At 34.4% G+C, this 20,762-nt stretch overlaps 1 protein-coding gene and 1 pseudogene across 1 annotated transcript; one reads left to right on the top strand and one right to left on the bottom strand.

Moving 5' to 3' along the window:
* The first annotated feature begins 3,972 nt into the window (after positions 1-3,972).
* Positions 3,973-4,931, top strand: LOC145570979 (uncharacterized; annotated as a pseudogene).
* An 8,353-nt stretch (positions 4,932-13,284) lies between these two features.
* LOC145570418 (UDP-glucuronic acid decarboxylase 2-like) lies at positions 13,285-18,710 on the bottom strand. Its single transcript, XM_081629493.1, has 7 exons — positions 17,967-18,710; positions 17,352-17,495; positions 16,179-16,258; positions 15,984-16,067; positions 15,608-15,682; positions 14,320-14,412; positions 13,285-13,775 (listed from the first exon to the last, which is right to left on the bottom strand). The coding sequence occupies exons 1-7, from the start codon at positions 18,583-18,585 to the stop codon at positions 13,554-13,556; spliced, it is 1,317 nt and encodes a 438-aa protein (XP_081485619.1). The 5' UTR covers positions 18,586-18,710; the 3' UTR covers positions 13,285-13,553.
* Between the last annotated feature and the right edge of the window lie 2,052 nt (positions 18,711-20,762).

Raw genomic sequence — 20,762 nt, 5'->3', positions numbered from 1 at the left:
ACACTTGGGCACACACATGTATGTGAGAAGCTCTTTTCATATCTTTGCAAGGCGACCAAAATAATCAGCTACTACGGAGGAGGACGAGGACTGCTTGCACCCGCCCAAGGAAGTCTTCAATTGACACACACGACTCACTACACAAAACCGATTCTTCAAATTTGTCCACAAGAGACTAGCATCGTCATAATCTCCGATTGTCAAACGGAGCTTCGTGTCGAGGATATTCGTAATCCATGACATCAACATGGATTGAACATCAATTCAATCTTCCACCTTCGAAGGGTTGTCCACTGAACCATCCACAAAACCGAGTTTTCGCTTAGCCATCAACGATCGTCAAATAGCTTGTGCCCATTCATCATAATTAATTTTTTCCACGCGCATTGTATTGGTGTGATAACGTTTTCAGGACTATTACTTAACCTAAATAGTATACTAAATAAGCATGAGGTGACCACCGTATGATCTTCCTTTATCTTATTCTGTATTATCACTTTGTTTTTTTTTTTTTTTTAATCTAATCTAACGTTAAAAAAAATTGGCATTTTTCTTTGGCTCATGATATCATGTCAAATTAATCTCAACCTCTCCTGTTCTCATAATCACATCTCAAGTATCTATAGAGAGTGAAACGAACCTAGTTTGAGTAAGAATCTAAATATCTATCCTGAGGAATAATTAACCTATCACAATAAAAGATACTCCCTCCTTGTTCTAATAAGTGTTACAGTTTGACTTTTTCACTAATTTACCTAATGACTTTAACCTAATTATTTTACTAGTATATAAAAAACAAATGTTATTCTATAATACATTGTTGGATTCATGATAATGTAAATTTTCATATTATTAAATTTTCTATTATTTTACTAACATATAATTAGATAAATTAAGGGGATGCCGCAGTTTCTCATAGCGAGAAACAAAATTTGTTTCTCACATGGCATTTTTGTAAATAAACCAACAATTTTATTCAACTTTATTCAATTGTGGAGCCCACAATAATGAAAAAGTTGTTGATTTATTCACGAAAATGCCCACATGAGAAACAAATATCGTTTCTCAATATGAGAAACAAGGAATTTTCATGAATTAATAGTCAAAATCGTGTCTCGACATGCGTATTTGGTCAAACAGTAACACTTATTAAAAACATGAATGAAGTAATAGAACATAATAGTAGTATTAATCATATACGGAGTATTTCGTAAATACGAAGTATATTCTTATATATTTTCCCGGGTTAAGCTAAAATACAGTCCCTCAACTTTGCTATTAGTAGCACATTTGGTTCCTCATCTTTAAAATGAGGCAAAAAGGTCCCTCAACCACCCGTGCCTCACCATTTTTGGCGGAGAAACTTCCTAGTCAGCAAAGTTTAGGGATGTCAATGCCAACTAAGCCAAAGTTCAAGGACTTCCAGAAATGAGTCAGCAAAGTTTAGGGACTATACTTATTTTTTTCAAGCAAAAGTTTAGGGAGTTGTTAGATCATAGTCAATTAATTAAATTAAATACAAACAAATTAATTTATTTATTTATTTTCTTTTTTTGAACAATATAAACAAAAGGTTAGGAATTCATAAAATGAGTTTTTTTTAATCAAATATTTATAAAGTGAGTTGGCGAGAATAAAAATTGCTCATAAAATTTGATAATCATGAAATATTTTATATTTTTTGTATCATTCCTTTACTTCCTACCATTTTTTTGTAATCAAATTTTATACTTTCTCTGTTCTTTTATTATTACACCACTTGCCTTTTTAGGAAGTTTTACAAAAATTGCACCATTTCCTCTTTAGGAAAAAAATTATTTGTATTCACATTACAAATACCCAACATACCCTTGCTATTTCACACTTATTTTTTAGTTTATCAATATGTCACATGGGCAATTTTGTATTTTTACCTTTCTCTCTCTTACTTTTTTCCACTACCAAAATATTTGTACCCAACCCCTATGGTGCAATTAAAAAAATAAAAAAATAAAAAAAAAAACGGAGGAAGTACAATATATCCCACCTAAACTCATTAACCATACATCCTCAAATCCTAACTCCTAACTAACCCCTTATATATTTAACACACCAAAATAAATTTAAATAAAAAATAAATAAAACCAAAAAATATAATGTGTTTTTTCCGAAGTGAGTGAATAAGACAAAGCCAAACTTTGTAATATAAAACTAAATAAATGTATGAAACTAGAATAAAAATAATACCACCCCACTTTTCTCATTTATTGACAATTTATTTTTTCATGAGTTTACGTTCTAAAAGGTTTTCAAGGTTTTTTTTTTTTATTTGTTTTGTGTTCTAAAGGATTTTCAATTTTTTTTAGGTTTTATGTGAGACAATTTTAAGGGTTTCCCCTTTTTTTTTCTTCTTTTTCTTGTGTTAATTTCTAGGAGAAAATAATAATTTCCTTAGATTAACTAAATGTGTTTAACTGAAGTAAATGGCGACAACCATACATTCACGCGTAAATTATCTCACCTATATATTTTTAAAAAATAAATAATTTTTACTAAAATTAAAATGGTTTAGTTGATATGAAATTAGTTTAATTGAACTAAATTACACTTAAGGGTTAAAACTTATAATCACTCTTGTATGGGAGCATCATGTGTCCCTTTAAGGTCCCTAAACTTTGGCTTATAATGATTACATTAGCCACCTCACCCAATAAGTCCCTAAACTTTCATTTCTAATTTAATAAATGTCAACTCATCAGTTAAAGGTCCCTAAACTTTACATTTAAAATCATTAAATTTATTGTCACATGTGCATCAAAGTCCCTAAATTATGCTTAGTCAGATAAATTGTACCTGATAAGTGAATTATTGGTGATTGAGGGACTATTTTACCTCATTTGAAAATTGTACAAATACCAAACTTCAAGCACCGTATTTTACCTCAACTCATTTTCCCATATCTTGACAAGCAAGTAATATCTATACTTCGTATATATTTGGCAATACAACGAAAATACACAACACCGATCGTTTTCTCGTCACTGAAGCGCTTTCTGAGTTTTCTCTCTCCTCCATTGAACTGGCTTCTGAGCTCTGTCTCCACCATTAAAGCAGCTTCTAAGGTCAGCATTTATTTATTTTAATAATCATCGATTTTCAATATCAAAATCTAGGGTTTATCGAAATGCTAAGTCAGTATACTCAATTTAGGATTCTTCTAAAGTGGATTATTTAATTATTGGTTATTACTCAAGTTATGAAACATTATAACATGCAATTTCGTTGCTACAATTTATCTATTGTGAAATTTCTGTTGATATTTAGGTAGAGCTGTAGAAGAATTTTATGCGACTTTTCGAGCTTAATTTGATGATCGAGTTGAATTTTGTTGCTAATGTGCGCTGAACCTTTTAATTTGATAATCGAAACTATGAAATTGATATTAACTCGGTTATCAAATTAAGCTCGAAAAATCGTATAAAAATTGCATACAAATCTTGAAAGAAGTTTTTAGTTATATTTTGTTATGATTCCGACTTCTAATGAGAAGCTGATTAACTTAAGATAATCTTGATTTTTTGGAGTATATCTGATTAATTTAGGATAATCCTGATTTTTGGAGTATGAGATTAGTATTCTTGTTGCCTGCTATTGCCTTATGGGTTTCGTGCTTATGAACTGTTAAGATATATTCACAATATATCTTTTAGTCAATGTAAATATTTAGTTACCTAGATTAGTGCCTTGTATATTTTCGTATATAGCTAATTCCTAGATTATAGCATTGATTGGTGGCTGAACTTAAGCCTTGTACATTATATAATTTGACAGTAATGCAAAGCACTCCTCACGGATTCAATTCCTTCATGGTATCAGTAGACTAGGGAAATATTTCCGCTGCACCCTAGCTTTGAAATTCCGCCATTCTTCTTCTTCTTCTACCTTTCTCCTTCCTCTGTTCTCTTCTCCTTTCTCTGTTCTTGCACTGTAACAATGCCGGAATCCAAGAATTCTTTTCATCCGGCTTTTACCGTGTCTAATATCAAACACAACGTCCCACTCACTCTTGAAATGGCGAACGTTGAGTACTCTACTTGGGCGGAATTGTTTAAAATCAATGCTCGGTCACACAAGGTTCTACATCATATCATAGCTCCGGAGAAGGCGGTGGCTGCGCCTTCAACCGAGGAGGAGAAGGAGCTATGGACTGTTTTGGGTGGATTTATTCCACGATCTCTAACGACCTTATGCACACAATCATGGAACCCGACTCTACGGCAATGGAGGCTTGGAATAGGCTTAAGGACATATTCCAAGATAACCAAAATTCCCGTGCTGTGACCCTTGAGCACGAGTTCTCCAACACCGACATGGAGGACTTTCCAAACGTCTCGGCATACTGTCAACGGCTCAAGAGCTTGGCCGATCAATTGAAGAATGTTGGGGCTCCGGTCGATAATAATCGGCTTGTCCTTAGATTGGTTTCCGGTCTCATGGAGGCTTACAATGGGGTTGCTACGTTAATCCGACAAAGTAATCCTCTTCCTCAATTTTACCAAGCCCGCTCTATGCTCACCTTGGAGGAAACCGGCTTGGCAAAGAAGGCGGCTACATCAACAGATTCGGCAATGGTGGCAGGGGTACCTCGTGAAGCTGCGAATTCCGGGGGTGATTTTGGTGGTTCTCGTGGTAAAAATCAGAAAAATCACAAGAAAAATCAAAAGAATCAGAAAAATTCCGGCGGCGGCGGTCGGGGACACAACTCCGGCAGTGGTGGCGGCCAAAGCTCCGGTGGTCCACCTTCCGGCCGCGGTGGGCGGCAGCAGCAGGGCTGGGCTGCTCCACCACCGTGGCAGCAGCAGCAGCATTACCAGCCTTGGGGCTGGGCTCCCTGGGCCGTTCCTCCTTGCCCATGGCCCACCCAAGGCTGGCCAGACCTCAGCAGCCCATGAGACAACAGCAGGGGGTTCTTGGGCCTCGACCTCAGCATGCTTACACCGTTTCTCAGCAGCCCATGTCCTATGCTCCTACGGATATCGAGTCGGCTATGCACACCATGACGTTGAACCAACCCGATCCTTCGTGGTACATGGACACCGGTGCTACCTCGCACATGACATCCTCCAACGGTAATCTCTCGTCTTATTTTAATTTGAGCAATCATCCTAATGGTATTGTTGTTGGTAGTGGTCATACAATTCCAATTCATGGTTGTGGTCATACTACGTTGCCTTCCCCTAACCCTCCTTTGTCCCTCACTAATGTCCTTCATGCTCCTAAGATTATTAAGAATTTGGTTTCTGAGTCATGTTGGCTTCGAAACTTGCTTTTGGAGTTACATTGTCCGATTAAGAAGGCGACTTTGGTTTATTGTGACAATGTGAGTGCAATCTATCTTTCCGGCAATCCGGTGCAACATCAACGAACAAAGCACATAGAGATGGATATTTTATTTGTTCGAGAAAAGGTAGCCCGGGGTGAGGTTCGGGTTCATCAAGTTCCTTCTAAGCACCAAATTGCGGATATTTTTACAAAGGGGCTCCCTCGTGTTCTTTTTGAAGATTTTAAAGATAGTCTAAGCATCCGTCCTCCTCCAGCTTAGACTATGGGGGTGTGTTAAGATATATTCACAATATATCTTTTAGTCAATGTAAATATTTAGTTACCTAGATTAGTGCCTTGTATATTTTCGTATATAGCTAATTCCTAGATTATAGCATTGATTGGTGGCTGAACTTAAGCCTTGTACATTATATAATTTGACAGTAATGCAAAGCACTCCTCACGGATTCAATTCCTTCATGAACATTGAATCGTTAGTGATTTTATTGGTAAAATCGGTATAAGCCACCTATAAAAAATCACTTTTTATGTTTTTTTTTTTTTTTTACTAAACCACCTTTTAAGTATCTAAGTTTTTTTATTACACCACCCCTATTTCAAATCTAACGGATTGCATCTCAATTATCCACTTCCAAATCAACAACCACAACAAAACCTTCCCTTCCATCTCAACCATCCACTTCAATTACCTCATTTTAGGGTTTGAGAATGAACAAAGACTACAATTTAATTTGTGCAGCAAAATTACATTTGGTTTTTTTTAGAACTTTACTCAATTTAGTCATTCATTTATATAGAGGGAAGGATCGAATGTTTTTGAAAGAGAAAAAATAAATGATTTAAGGAAGGGAAAGCACAAGTTGTGGGCCCATTTGACATCTCAGTTAAATTTTTCGTCAAAATTTGAAATAGGGATGGTGTAATAAAAAAACTTGGGTACTTAAAAGATGGTTTAGTAAAAAAAAAAAAAAAAAAAAAACATAAAAGGTGGTTTTTTCAAAAAGGTTGGTCAAAAAAGGTGGTTTATACCAATTTTGCCTTTTGAAGTCCAATTTTTAGGTTAGGGGTGTCAATGAGCCTAGCTAATTCGTAAACTATTCTAATTTGACTGAAGTTTTGTTTACTATTACATCCGTTTTTATTAGTTGACACGTTTTGACTTTAGAACTATTAACACACTCTCTTTTGACTATATTTTGTGCTTTATACATTATGAAAAATATAGTCATGTAGGATCTTGTTAAATTAATCATGATATATATTTTCAAACAAAAACGGAGGAAGTATAATACAACATAACGCGAGAAGTCGAGAATTAATTCTACATATTATAACCTCTTAACTTAAATTATGAGTGAAATTGATTAACAAATAAGATGATAAGGTTTTTGAATTCAAGTTAAGCTTTAGGGCAGTTTGAACTTTGAAATTTAGGTAGAGATTCACGGCTCAAGTTTAAATTCAAGTTTACTGAGCTGAGTTTGCACACTCCTTCGATTAGCTAACCCCTTACCCCTCTACTTTATTTTGAAATTTGATTGCCTTGTAGTTTTTCAGGTTGTCATTTTTAAATTATCAGCTAACCCCTTTAAGTTTCTTTAGTTTTAATTTGCCGAGGCCTGAATTGTATTTTGTATGAGAATTCCTTTCATATTTGCACAAATAAGAATGAACTGTTTCTGTATGCTAGGTCAATCAACTTGTTTTGACACAAATGGCTGTTGTTGAAAGGTTGATGATAAAAGTTGTCATCACTCATCAGCAATAGGCTTTGCCACTGACATTAGATTGAGCTTAGGTCAGTGATGAGCGGTGCTATTTGTGAGCAATGAACTCGAATAACGTTTTAAAGTAGTATAGAATTTCTGGTCTTGTTGCGAGAGAAGTTGTGCATTGTTATGCTATGTAAATTGAGGTTTTTAGAGGATATATAAAGCTATACAATTATTATGTATAAGGCTAGAGTGCTTTTAGTGACACAGAATAAAGATAATATGTGCAGATATGCAATCTCTAGTGTTTGTTAAGGTCTATCCTTCTTCAAATCAATCTTTGTTACCAGTGGATTATGTCTTCAGTTGCGTTCTCTGAGATCTGTTGAAGGCTTCCTGTATATTGTCTGGTCTCCATTAAATGTTGGCTTTGGTTCTATAGGTGTAGTGTATATTAGAGTGAGTAACATGGTGTGTAGGTGACATGATGGTTAGGGTAATTGGTACTTGTTGTGGCCCGTGAGACTAAGGTGTACCACGTATTTTGTATTGTTTATGTCGGTGTAGTACCTCCTAATGTATCCCATTTTACTAATACTTTTTTTTTTTTTTTTTGTGTTTCATTTTCAGTCGAACAATGGAGGAAGATTTCCCAGTAAGTTCTAAATACTTTCCGCATATACTAATGCCTTAGTGCTCTGTGACTAGTAATTGATTGTTTCATGCTATTCTTTCCACTATCTAACATGGCTATATATTTATGGTCTTTCCAAATTGTAGAAGTGTTTTGGTCATTTTGGGCAAAGTTGGTTCTAAAATATGTCCATTAAGGTTTAACAAATTCCAGGTTGATAAGATAATATAATTTCAGGTCTAATAAGAAATGAAAAGATAGTTTTAGGTCCAATAACTTCAGATAAGGATAAGTTTAAGGCTTTTTAAAGGTCGAATAAGGGCTTATAAGTCTAGATGAGAAAAGATTAATGCCATTCCAGAAAAGAGAGTGTCACCTAATAGCTCAAGGAATACATTGTTATATTTTTGAGATGCATCACTTCTTTGACATTTCGTTGTATAATCTCCTGAAAGCTTCTTGCAATGAAACAATTTCAAAATAATGATATAAACTTTATGTTTGATGGACTGCAAGGAATTTGCGGAGTAGATAAATGTTGGTTCAAGTTGGCTATGAAATCTATATAACTGTAAATTTGTTAAACCAGTATGAATATTGTTGTGACTTAGAAGGTGCTTTATGTAGTAGTATTGTAAGATAATGTGGTTTTGCAATTTCGCATCATTGAGACTCTTCAGTGCTAAGATTTCATAATAATGTGCACCCTGGAATATTTTGGACCATTTTAAAATGGCTTCTGCATGAACTATGCTTTAGATGGCCTTTCTACTTCGTCTTCTATTAAGTTTGTTAACTGATTATATTGCTTCTACACTTAAGCTAACAATTGTACTGTTTGATAACTTTTGCAAGGGAAAGAATGAGGAAGAGGAGTTTAATACTGGTCCATTATCTGTACTTAAGATGAGTGTCAAGAATAACACGCGGGTACTAGATAACTACTTTATTCACATTTTCTCTGTTAAATTGAATTTGTCATTATTTACGATACTCACTATATATTGATATACACTTCCTTATTTTTTTGCTTTCATATTTTAAAGTACTACCTAGTAAGAGGAGCATGGTTTATAGTCTTTTTATATCATAATGTGCTTTGTTGGTTATTAAATCTTCTGATTTAATTCTTCAGGTCCTTATCAATTGCCGAAACAACAAAAAACTGCTTGGACGTGTGAGAGCTTTTGATCGTCACTGCAATATGGTTCTTGAAAATGTCCATGAGATCTGGACTGAGGTTTGTCTCAACTATCTACACCCCCCCTTCCACCTTCGCCTGTTCGCCCCATGATTAAAAATTACTTAGTATTAGATCCTGAGAACGGAACCTGCGAATGTTATCTCCCTACATCATATAATTATTTATGCAATTTAACCCGGTAATACAGAACAGTCAGATTTATTTATTGAAGGTGGAGGGAGCATAACTATCTATTCTCGTGAATTTTCACGTGCTATGATACTAATGTAATTTCTTGTTGGCATGTTGCAGACCCCGAAGACTGGGAAAGGGAAGAAAAAGGCACAGCCAGTGAACAAGGACAGGGTCATTAGCAAGATGTTCCTTCGAGGAGACTCAGTTATCATTGTCTTAAGGAACCCATAGTAATTTCGCAGTCACCTGATTCGCGTGAGCTGCTGATTCTGCAGATGGCCCGTTTTATACTGATGTAATCCGAGAATAGTATTACTCAAGTGGAATTGTGGAACTTATGTTGGGCAGAATATGCTCTGAATAGCTGTAGCCTTATTCTTGTGAGATTGATCACTGGATAATGGTGTCAGCTGTGCGGGGATTACATTGAAGTATGGGCGTATGGCCAAGTAGTATGTCTGAGTTGCTTTAGTTAGACTCAAGGCTAGAGGTCTGATCGTCTCCCGAATCATCTATGTTGCTAACTTTAGTCATATCCAGTACATATTATGTCGCTTTATCTTGATTGTGCAGTATCAGATTCATAGTTAACTGTTAATTTGAAAAGTAGAACTTATGTCTATATATCCAAGTATATTCTGCTGATTGTTGTCAACATATTACAAGTGTTATTTTTGGCCAACAACAAAATTGTTTTTAAGTTTTCTATGTCAACAATAAATTTCAAGCCTGAAACTAACAGGGACATTCACATAAGACATTAAAGGTTTTCTTTTCAACTATAGTTTAGTGACGTTTTATGTTGTGAAAGGTGATTTCACGTCACACACTATTCTTTCACCACCATTGCCCTTGCCCACGAGCCATCTCTTTCTTCCCAAAACTGTACACTTAACAGTGAAGTACGTAATTTGGCATTTTTGTTCATTACTTGATCTTCAATTGAGCAGCTAATACGTACTACTCTTAGGTACACTTAGTTCGAAGTGTGTTGGATTTTAGATGAATAATAGAATTCTCTTTCATCGGATGGTAGAACTTTTGTACTCTTTATTAATTCATACTTGTATTGTTTTACGCACTTTGACTAATTTTGCCTTACAAAGATATTTAAGTATGAAGAACAATACTAAACAAAGGGAATGTGATTTTTATAAAAGTTTGCATTCGCGATTAGATTATTTATTTGAAGATATTACTTTGGCGATCAAGATAAGGAAAAAAAAAAAAGCGGGCTTATTAAGGTGGCAACCTCGTGGCCATAATTAAAAAAAAGAAAAGTGGTGCTTCTTTACTTTCTTTTTGCTAAAAATCATTTTAGAAAATAAGTAAAATATTTAAATTAGATTTTATTTATATTTATAAATATAAGAAAATTAAATCAATAAAAGATGTTAAAAATACTCCATAATCCATACTTACTATATATTAAAAGGCGTTATTAAACAAGTTTAGGTGCCACGTGGCGCTTTCCTCATTTAATCAAGTTTTTTATTCCATATGTTCAAAAATATGAATCTTACAAGACTTGAATCAACAACCATAAGCCTAAACTGTAACACATTAATCACCAAGCTATTAGTTTATTACTTGACATTCTATCAAAATTAGATATTACTCCCTCCGTTCCTTAATTAGATTCTTATTTCTAACATTTATTCCTCACATAATAAAGAGAATTAGGAATCTAATTAAGGGACAGAGGGAGTAATAAGGATTTCTATCATGAAAATAATGTCGGAGCATCGCCGAGGCTTAAAAACTAGTTAAGTAATTAAAAATGGGTAATCTTAATTACTCTTGTATAAATTAAAAATTCAAACCTGCAATATACAAATAAAGAGGAGGAAGATATAAGGAAACAATTATTTTTATTGATAATCTGTGGGTTACAACTCTCGTAGATATCTTGATTCCTCTCTCTAAAGGGTTAGGGTTTTGAATTTGTTTATAGTACGGGCCTTGTCGGCTTATTCCGTACTATGGACCTACAATGTTTGGTAGCAGGGAAGAGATGGGGTCTTTGTGACTTGTTCCATCTGAGCCTAATTAAACCCTAGAAACGACCTCTTTAGCCTAATTAAACCTTAGAAATGACTTCTTTATATAGAGAGTCATAGAGTAGTTTACAAGATAATAATCATATATTCTACGAGATCCTGAAGATAAATATCTTATATCTTTTGATATTATCTCCTTATTTACATAAATCTGACACCTAATAATTAACAAAATTTCGGTGTCAACAACTCTCTCTTGGGATTTACTTTACCCCTTATTCTCTTCTCTCTATCTCTCTTCTTGGGCACTAAAATTCATCATCGCTGGTTTTTTGGAAACGTTAAGGCCGTGGTGAACATCACTATAGTCTTTATAAACTTCTTGAATGGAGATCGTAATTCATGGTGTTTATCTTAATTACTCTCTTACGGTATACTTTACCCCCTTTCTAACATTTAATATATACTTCCTCCATTTTTTTAGTTGACACATTTTGACTTTATTTACACACTTCTCTTTGACTTAATTTATGACTTGTATGTAATGAAAAATATAGTCATGTGAAATCTTATTAGTTTCATCTCGAAAAAATACCTAATAATGTATGTTGGCCACACCCAACAACCTAAGAAGTACTCCCTCCGTTTCAATATGATAGTTTCATATGGAATCAATCACATAAAATAAGAAAAGATGAATATTTGGAAACTAATATTAAAGTCAAAAACAATTCATAAATAGTTTTGCCTTATTTAAATTGTTTTGATTTTTTTTAGGAAACCGTCGACCATAATTGCATAATTCAAGATAGGGAATAATTTCTTTACTTAGAGTCATGTTATAAATTCACAATCAATTAACTTAACCAATCAGAATTTAATACGTATAAAATAGGAAATAAGAACTAAGTTAAAAGTGGAAAACATTCAATATGGGTAGATCTTTTTAAAACGCCCAAAATAGTATATGGGACTAACAAATTGAAACGGGGGGAGTATCATTCAAATGAAGATCTGTAAGAGCACTCACATCAGTGAGCAAAAAATGAGTTGTTCATTCTCTCTCTAGCCACTTTCTCTCTCTTCCCACCTTAATTTGTTCATGAGCATTTTTTGTGAGCATATTTTATCCCACTAGTGATCAGAAAAAAAAAAATTGTTCATCATTTATCTCTCCTACTTTTTCACATACCCCACCAACATTTCTCTCTCTTACACATCACCATATTATTATTAATTATGTTTTGATTAATGAAGTTTTAGTGCTATTAATTACAATTATACTATTATTTAAATTAATACAATTATAAAGTTAGTTTGATGAGTGGGCCCATGCTATTACTGTTCCTTGTTAAGTTTGCTCATCCTATGAGCATTTTCTAAGTTGCTCATGAGCATTTTCTAATTTGCTCATTGATGTAGTACCTTTTTATCCATTTTTGTTCATCAATTTTGCTCATGAGCAAAAAAACGCTCACTGATGTGAGTGCTCTAAACTTCTTGAAAAACAATCGCAGAAGGGCAAAGTAATTAATCGATTCCAGCTGTATGAATCAAAATTATAATTAAATTTATATTTATGCTCTAACCTATGATTACTCAATTGGACATAATACTTGCAATCACCTAGATTTGCTAAAAAGTTGCACTTAATTGCTTCCATATGCTTTGTAAGTTTATATACTCTCTATCACTCCATAAACAAACCACTCAAACAACCTTATCAGCCTAATTATAAATTCCATAAATAGTATTGATAAAATTATTTCCAACCTATATTTTGGATTATTTATATCATGAAAATTGATGTCTAATTGTCCATAAGAAGACATCCCCTAATCAACCTCGTCAATCCAATCAACCATTATGTCATGTGGTCATAAATCTTGGTCATTTTAAAAAATATTTGACTAAAAATATTTTATATATTTTTTTTAAAAAGAAATACTAAAGGTTTGTGATAATAATAGTTGAGTGGGAAAAGTCCACACCAATAGCTTTCAACAATGACAGAAAATGTTAGGCAGGTTTAGGGAAGGTAGGAAAGAAAACATGCATGGACAAAAATGCAATAATTTTTTTTCATAAAGTAAAATACATTCTAGGAACCCTTCTCACGAGAGAAAACCCTAAAATATTAGATCTACAAGACGATAATACATCAGTTGCATATACTACTAATTATAATCATTTATGTCATTATTAACCCTCGATAAGGAAAAAGAATAACCTGATAGCTGAGAAAAAAACTGATTACGGAATAGTATTAATGCAGCGTCTACATGGATATCAGCAACGAACAAAAATAGGACAATATATAATAATATAAATGCTGAAGACTATAAGCTCTACATATCTATAATCTAGCGAAGGGAGCCAATTGGAAGCCGGATCTGCAACTACTCGAGCCTTGCGATGGTATACAGTCAAGGGTCGCCCAGGGAGAATGGAGCAGAAATCGTTTTATGTGCCAGAATTGCTCCTTTAGACACAAGCTAAAGCAGAACTTAAAATGCAGTGGTGGTGGTGTCACCTCCCTTCTGGTCACCAAAGATACGCTGCCTGAAGTCAGAAACCATCATGGGCAGACCTTTGCGAAGTGCGATCTTAGGCTCCCAGCCAAGCAACTCTTTAGCCTTACCAATATCGGGCTTCCTCTTGTGAGGATCATCCTCGGTGTTAGGCCTAAATTCTATCTTTGCATTTGGATCTATTGTTTCTTGAACAACCTGAAAAACAAACGAAAAAATTAATACTTCTTGTATGACAAACGGAATGGGAGCCCGTTTGCACTAAGGAGTGTATGATTATTCTATATTGTAACCATCACCCAAAGTTTTGCCACAAATTTCATTTTCTGTCTTGTTCAATATGGAGAAGATGTTAAATTCCAAATTTTCACAAAAAGAGAGACAAAAATAATATTACAGGCTACAATATTATCAGTTTATACTGCACATCATAATATTACAGGCTACAATATTATCAGTATTTCTATTGGCTAGTTATGGAAGAATTAAAATAACTACTACATACATATTTGATATTTAGTTGCAGTGTGTGGTAGGACACCATTGAAGACAAAGGCCATTAATTTTTAGGGGCATAGGACATTGATAATAAATAATACAGTAGTTCATAGTGGACCAAATGGTAGGTCAAGTGTCCTTGTATATAAAAAGGTGGAGCACCTCTAATTTTGGTACTTTGGTAAAAAATAACGCCGACAATGAGAATACTACAATGGTAAAATAAAAGAATGTGACAGAATACCTTGGCTAGTTCAAGCATGGTAAATTCACCAGGATTTCCTAAATTGAAAGGACCGACATGTTCACCCTCCATTAGCCGCATCAGACCTTCAACCTGCAAACACGAAGGATGTATTATACGAATCCGATTAGTACAAAATCTCTAATTAAAATCCTCATACTATTAAGAGTGAAAATTTTAAGCGTAAAGAATAAAATACACTCGAGATATTTTAGCAAATTTGCACCCTATTATATGATTCAACTACTATCATTGACAAAAGGGGACAAACTCATTAACAACAAACATACACCAAAAAGTTGTGTTGATTAGGGACCATGTGCAACATAAATTACTAGTGTCACAGATCACGAAGTTTGGAAGAGGGGAAAAAATAATTCAGCAAAGGAAATCTACAAGAATTGGAATAAACATTATCAATAAAAACAAATAAATTGGACTAAAATACCAACAGTTGACACTTTCAAGAACCTTTGTTTTATATGTTAACTAATTGATCTCCATAAAGTGGGTAGCTTTGTTATTATTGAGCTGGCTTAAACCATGCACTGACCAAATCTTTTAGATCTATGCATTAATAAATAGTTCTTATAGAAGTACTTAAACAGAACTTTAAATTTGATCATGTTAGCTACTACTACAGCATGAAAAACCTTATCTTTTTTATTTGTTGAACAGGTAAATGGTGATCTCCCATTCAATACCTATCTCACGAAGCCCAGTGAAGAGAAAGGGGAGGTGGGATTGGGTATTCGATCCCACCTCCTTATGGAGATCGAGGGTGCCCTTTCCCAAATAGGCTGCCCTAATCCTTAACACCTTTCTTACAATTCGAATTTCACGCGGAATACCCAGTCATTGCCAGAGTTCACACAACTACCACATTCCACACTCATTAAAGTTGTACTAGCATAATTATACTCTAAAATATAAATGCTACTACGTAATTCACATGGGATCGAACCACCCCCCATCTCATAAACAATAACTTAATGGTAACAACAAATCCTAGTAAGAGAACATGCTTAGCTGATTAATACACAGCACTAAAGACAAGTATACACACAAATAATTAAACTTGATTAGATCTTTCCCAAAAGATTGTCCAATTACAATTTTTGGGTCTTAAATTTATAACTTTGATAATGATACAGTCTTACTGTTGAATTTGTTAAAAGTAGAGGTCATGAAAAGACAAATGGAGCAATATTAAAAGTACGAAAGGAGTAGCACACAGTCCAAATTTAAGCTAGAGAACAGCATAAAGCAATTGGAGAGGCAAACTTACCAAGTCAGAAACAAACTGGAAACTTCTGGTTTGCTTTCCATCACCATAAACAGTCATGGGTTCCTTCCTCAAGGCCTGAAATATGTCTCAGTTAAAATCCAATTTCATCAAATTCAAACCTATGTTACTAAGACTCGGGTACCCATGTCTGACACGGATGTCCAAGTGTCCAACTCAACTATTTCGTAAAAAAAATTATATGATTTTGAACTAAAATGGAGTATCCAAGTGCCATGCCCATGTCCGAGTGTCTGAGAGTTCGACACGGGTACTTGAGGTAAAATGAAGAGTCCGAGTAAAATATGTTCAAACTGAGTACTAATCGGGCATGTTATAGTTTATCCAATATGAAAGAGGCACAAGTTCTCGTAATTACCTGTGCAACGAAGTTACTAACAACACGACCATCATCAATGCACATTCGAGGCCCATAAGTGTTGAAAATCCTGGCAATTCTCACCTGCAGCAAATGACGCGTGTTTAAAAACAAGCTACCTAATATAAATTTTAAAATAGTGATTAAGTAGTTAACAAATCTCAATAGTAATTAACAAATAGAATTTGAACAGACCTCAACACCAGCACCTCGATGGTAGTCCATAGTCAATGTTTCTGCTGTACGCTTTCCCTCATCATAACAACTACGAACACCTATAACATGTCCACCGTCAACACTTGTCATCAACTTTTTACTTAAATAATTCTTGTCACAATGTACTTCTGATGCAGCAACACACTTACACACATACTTGGTTCAGTTAATCTAGCATTTTATTTAATGTGCAAACAAGCTTCATGTGAAAGCACATTAGAATAGATTTTACTGGTATAATAAATTACTTACGATCATCCCATAAAATATGTTGTCTTCACATATAAGCATTTTTTTTTTTTAACAAAGAAAGATACTGGTGAAGTACAAGGATGCTTTCCAATGTAATAGGAGCACCGACGTTCATACAAAATACGTTTAATAATCCTACAAAATCACTAAAGCAATGAGAATATATCAAATTTCCTAAATAATTATTATAATGCTATTTTAAGCAAGTCAAAAATACTTCCAAAGTTCAATGAATTAGGCAAATAATAAGAAAATGACTACACAGATTGAATGAGCCCCCATTTAGGTAGCCTGCTTAAGACTAGGAAATTAAAACCCAGCTTGATTAGTGGTCCCGCAAATCACGGATTTTATTTTCCATGATGATAGATCTCATCAGATCTTTACACGTGTTAACACCCAACTTGACCCACGTGGCTCACTGTCCTTAATTTCACCCCAAAAGTGGAGGAAAAAGCAGGAAATAAAAATGAACAAAGACACTTTGTACAGTTTTATCAAACGTCACCCTTCATAGGTCCACGTGTCTTATGTTACATTACTTTCCCGCGCATAATAACACGATTCATAAAGTTATTGCTAACATAAATTTCAACCAAAAATGTTTTCTTTCTAGCAAAATATAACGTCACAATTTCATAAATATACAAAAAAAAAATCTATATTTAGGAACCATATACTGGGGAATGAGAAATAAAACCCCATCATAACGCTCCAATCACATGTTCCATGACACGATCATAACAGGACACGACATAACACGATAGTTAAAACAAAGCCTAATACACAATTGGATGGGATCGGGTGCATTAAGACGTCATAAACACAAATTAACAATCAATGTGAATCAAAAAGGTTGAGTTTTCTAATGGAATTAATAAGAAGAGAGAGAAAAATTACCAATGGGATTAACATTGCCCCAGTAAGTCTCCTTCTGAGGGTGCTCCAAAGGGTCACCATAAACTTCACTAGTACTTGTTAGAAGGAACCTTGCACCTACTCTCTTTGCCAATCCTAACATGTTCAATGTTCCTACCACATTTGTCTTGTTAATTCATCAGTCAAGGATTCAACAATCAATCAATTCACATCAACAAATGTATCAACAACAAACATTCACATCACATTAACAACAAATTTGCTAACAAAAATCAAATCTTTTCGATCTAATACCCAATTCGGAGCGATTTCTATTATACAACCGATGTAACATACATCTAGTACCAGTACCACTTATTGATTCGTATATGGTACACCGGAATGTATAATAGAAATTGACTCGAATTCCTGGCCCACATGCAAGATGCAACTCTCATTAAACAATTTGAGGATGGGAATTTCCATGTTTCATTACCCAAACACAAAAAACTCACTTTCTTGGAAAATCACCCATAAAATCAAAATTCAAACACACCCAAAAAAATTCAAAATTCAACCACCCAAATAAATCAAATTAAAATCATAATAATAATAATAACAATAATGAAAAAGATAAAGAGAATGAATTAGAAAAGGATATGATAGTTTTGACAGGGTTATGTTTGTAATGAACAGGGGAAGCAGGGCAAGCCAAATGATAGATCTGATCAACCTCCAACAAAAGAGGCTCAACGACGTCGTGTCGGATCAATTCAAACCTAGGGTTTCCAAAATGATGCATCACATTCTCTTTCCTCCCAGTAAAGAAATTATCAACAACAATCACACTATCACCTCTCGCAATCAAACGGTCCACAAGATGCGACCCGACAAACCCGGCCCCACCCGTCACAACTATCCGCAACCCTTTTCGTTTCAGCCCTAATGGGACCTTCCCAGATCTAAACCCATCACTGACCCGACCATGGTGGGTCGGAATCAACCGGGTTGACTCGGCGGTCAGGAACGATTCCCCGCCGATTGAATCGTGCATGTTGACGTCAATTTTAGACGACGAGGTGGTTGATGGGGTCAAGGAGAAGATCAATGTGGCGATGCCGATGCCGAGGACGAGGAACACGAGTCGTTGCTCGCGAAGAAGGTAGTGAATCGGACGAGTTACGGTTAGCCATGGTTTAAGAGGCTTTGGTGAGTCGTACTCGTCGGATTTGAGGTGGGATTCATGGCCGCCTCGGAAGATCAGCTCCGACGCCATAAATTTAATCGGCGGAGGTGATAAGTTGAGATCGAGTCAAAGGAAGTTTGTAGGGGGAGAATGTGAGAATGAGAAAAGAGAGGAGGAATTGAGGAATGAATTTGTAGGTGTCTGAAATCTGAGAGTGCCATGTTTAATGAATGGTCAAATATATGCGTTTTAGTCCTTGGGATTTGTGGGTAATTACGATGGTACCCTTGTTTGTTTTCTTTCTCTCTTTGGCTTGTTCCATGGTATAACTAATAACAATGTTTGTTGTTACATTAGTCTTCATTAACTAGCTTAATTGGAACTAATTAGTGATTGGTACGTGTCGTATCATGTCTTGTGTTAAGTTTACGTGCTTTGGGATCCGATAGATTTAGTCCACTAGATACGTGTTGTGTTCTGATTCGTTTAAAATAACTATTTGGGTATGGCCTCATTGCTCATCATGTGTTGTATTGTGGTTTATGTGTTTATAAGACTGATTTCACTTTTTTTTTTCAAGTTTTGATAAGATGAACCATGTTGTCCTTGCTAGATGAGCTAATGGGATGAAAGCTAACAATGCAAGCTAACTTCTTTCAAAAGCATTGTCATATTTTAGGTGTTTTGGCGGCTAATTTCGATGATAAATGGTGCAAAAGAGATGTCCAATATTAAATTTATACATATTGTTCTTGTATTGAAAATCAAGAGTCTGATTTGAAATTTGAATAGCTAAGTACAGATCGCAATTAGTTTGTGCAAGGTACGTAGTATACAAAATTATTTCAAAGATGTTGATCAACATGATGAGAAATTGTTTCTCTTTAGTGTATGTTTAGGGGTATTCTAACAAAATTCAATAGTCAAAATTATAATTTAGACTAGATAAATTTTTAATATAGATTGGATTAGTTGAAATTCGAATTTTTTTATTAAGTTCAATTTGTTCAATTTGTTCAAATCAAATATAATCGAACAAAAGCAAAGGCTAGTGGCATCCTCTTACGATTGGAGCCAAAATTCAAACTAAATATCGATATTACCCAAAAAAAAGAAAATCAAATTCCCATATAAAAAAAAAAAATTAGATTTTTTTTTTATTTTTTATTTTTGGTGTTCCACCCATTTCACCTTTTGGGCTAATCCAGATTCGAGGATCAGTTTTGAGACCCCGTTTGGTTTAATGTAAAACATTTTCAATGGAAAATTAGTTTATATGGAAAATATATTTTCAAGGAAAAGCACAATTGCAAATTTGTTTTCCTTTGTTTGGTTGCATACAAGAAAAGTTCAAGAAAAATAAAAAAAATAGGAGTGGAAATGTAATATGAATGAGAGGGAAGTATAAAGCAACTCCAATGACAAGCTAATTTGACAATTAGTTTGCTATGCCACATAAACTTTTAAGCTAATTATCATTTTAGCTACTTTTTGCTCTAATGGCTAGCTATTAGCTTAGTAGTAATTGTTGGATAGAAAATACATGGAAAGAGCTTAATTAGTGCAATGAGCATTTTATTTTGGCAAGTTTAATTCCCAAGCAAATTAGCTTGACAAAGCTAATTTGCTTAGCCAAGCTAATTGAATTTTCTAGCTCCAATGATCAAGCTAGTAGCTAGGGAATCATTAAAATTGCAAACAAGTCCCTAGCTACAACCATTGGAGTTGCTTTAAGGAGGAGAGAGAAAAATGTGGTTTTCCTTGTTTTGTGAAGGAAAATGTTTTCCATCATTAAGGATGAAATTTTCCACCATTGGAAAAATTATTTTCTACCCCTTAACAAACCAAACAAAGGAAAATGGAAAATCCATTTTCCACAACATTTTACATCAAACCAAACGGGGCCTGAGTGGTTAGGTTCCACTCTCCTTCCAATTGTTGTTGTTGAAGATCGAACACATGTCCTCCCCATCAAGTGTAGTCTCAATCATCACTATACTAAAACCCAATTGGTAAGTAATTTAGATTCTAAAACTCTCTTTATTTCCTTATCCGGTCACTCACCGACCTTAATTTCTTCTTCAACCTTACAACTTATTCACTCTCTCTCTCTCTCGCTCGCTCTCTGTGTTAGTATTCTTACTAAATTATTAAATCTCATCTCTCATGTGTTTATAAATTATATCTCAAATTTTCTACGTTACTCACTTTTGTATCTTCGATCATTTAGTGATGTATATTGCTTTGAAATTTCGATCATTTACTAT

This window comes from Chenopodium album, chromosome 12 (genome assembly GCF_948465745.1).
Source record: "Chenopodium album chromosome 12, dcCheAlbu1.1, whole genome shotgun sequence".
Taxonomy (NCBI): Eukaryota; Viridiplantae; Streptophyta; class Magnoliopsida; order Caryophyllales; family Amaranthaceae; genus Chenopodium; species Chenopodium album.
This window is presented reverse-complemented; position numbering and strand designations above follow the sequence as displayed.

Coding starts and splice junctions, on each gene's coding strand:
- LOC145570418 (XM_081629493.1), bottom strand. CDS start 18,585: ATGGCGTCGGAGCTGATCTTCCGAGGCGGCCATGAATCCCACCTCAAA. Junction 16,259..17,351: donor GGGCAATGTTAATCCCATTG/GTAATTTTTCTC, acceptor GACATGTTATAG/GTGTTCGTAGTTGTTATGAT. Junction 15,683..15,983: donor TTAGTAACTTCGTTGCACAG/GTAATTACGAGA, acceptor GACATATTTCAG/GCCTTGAGGAAGGAACCCAT.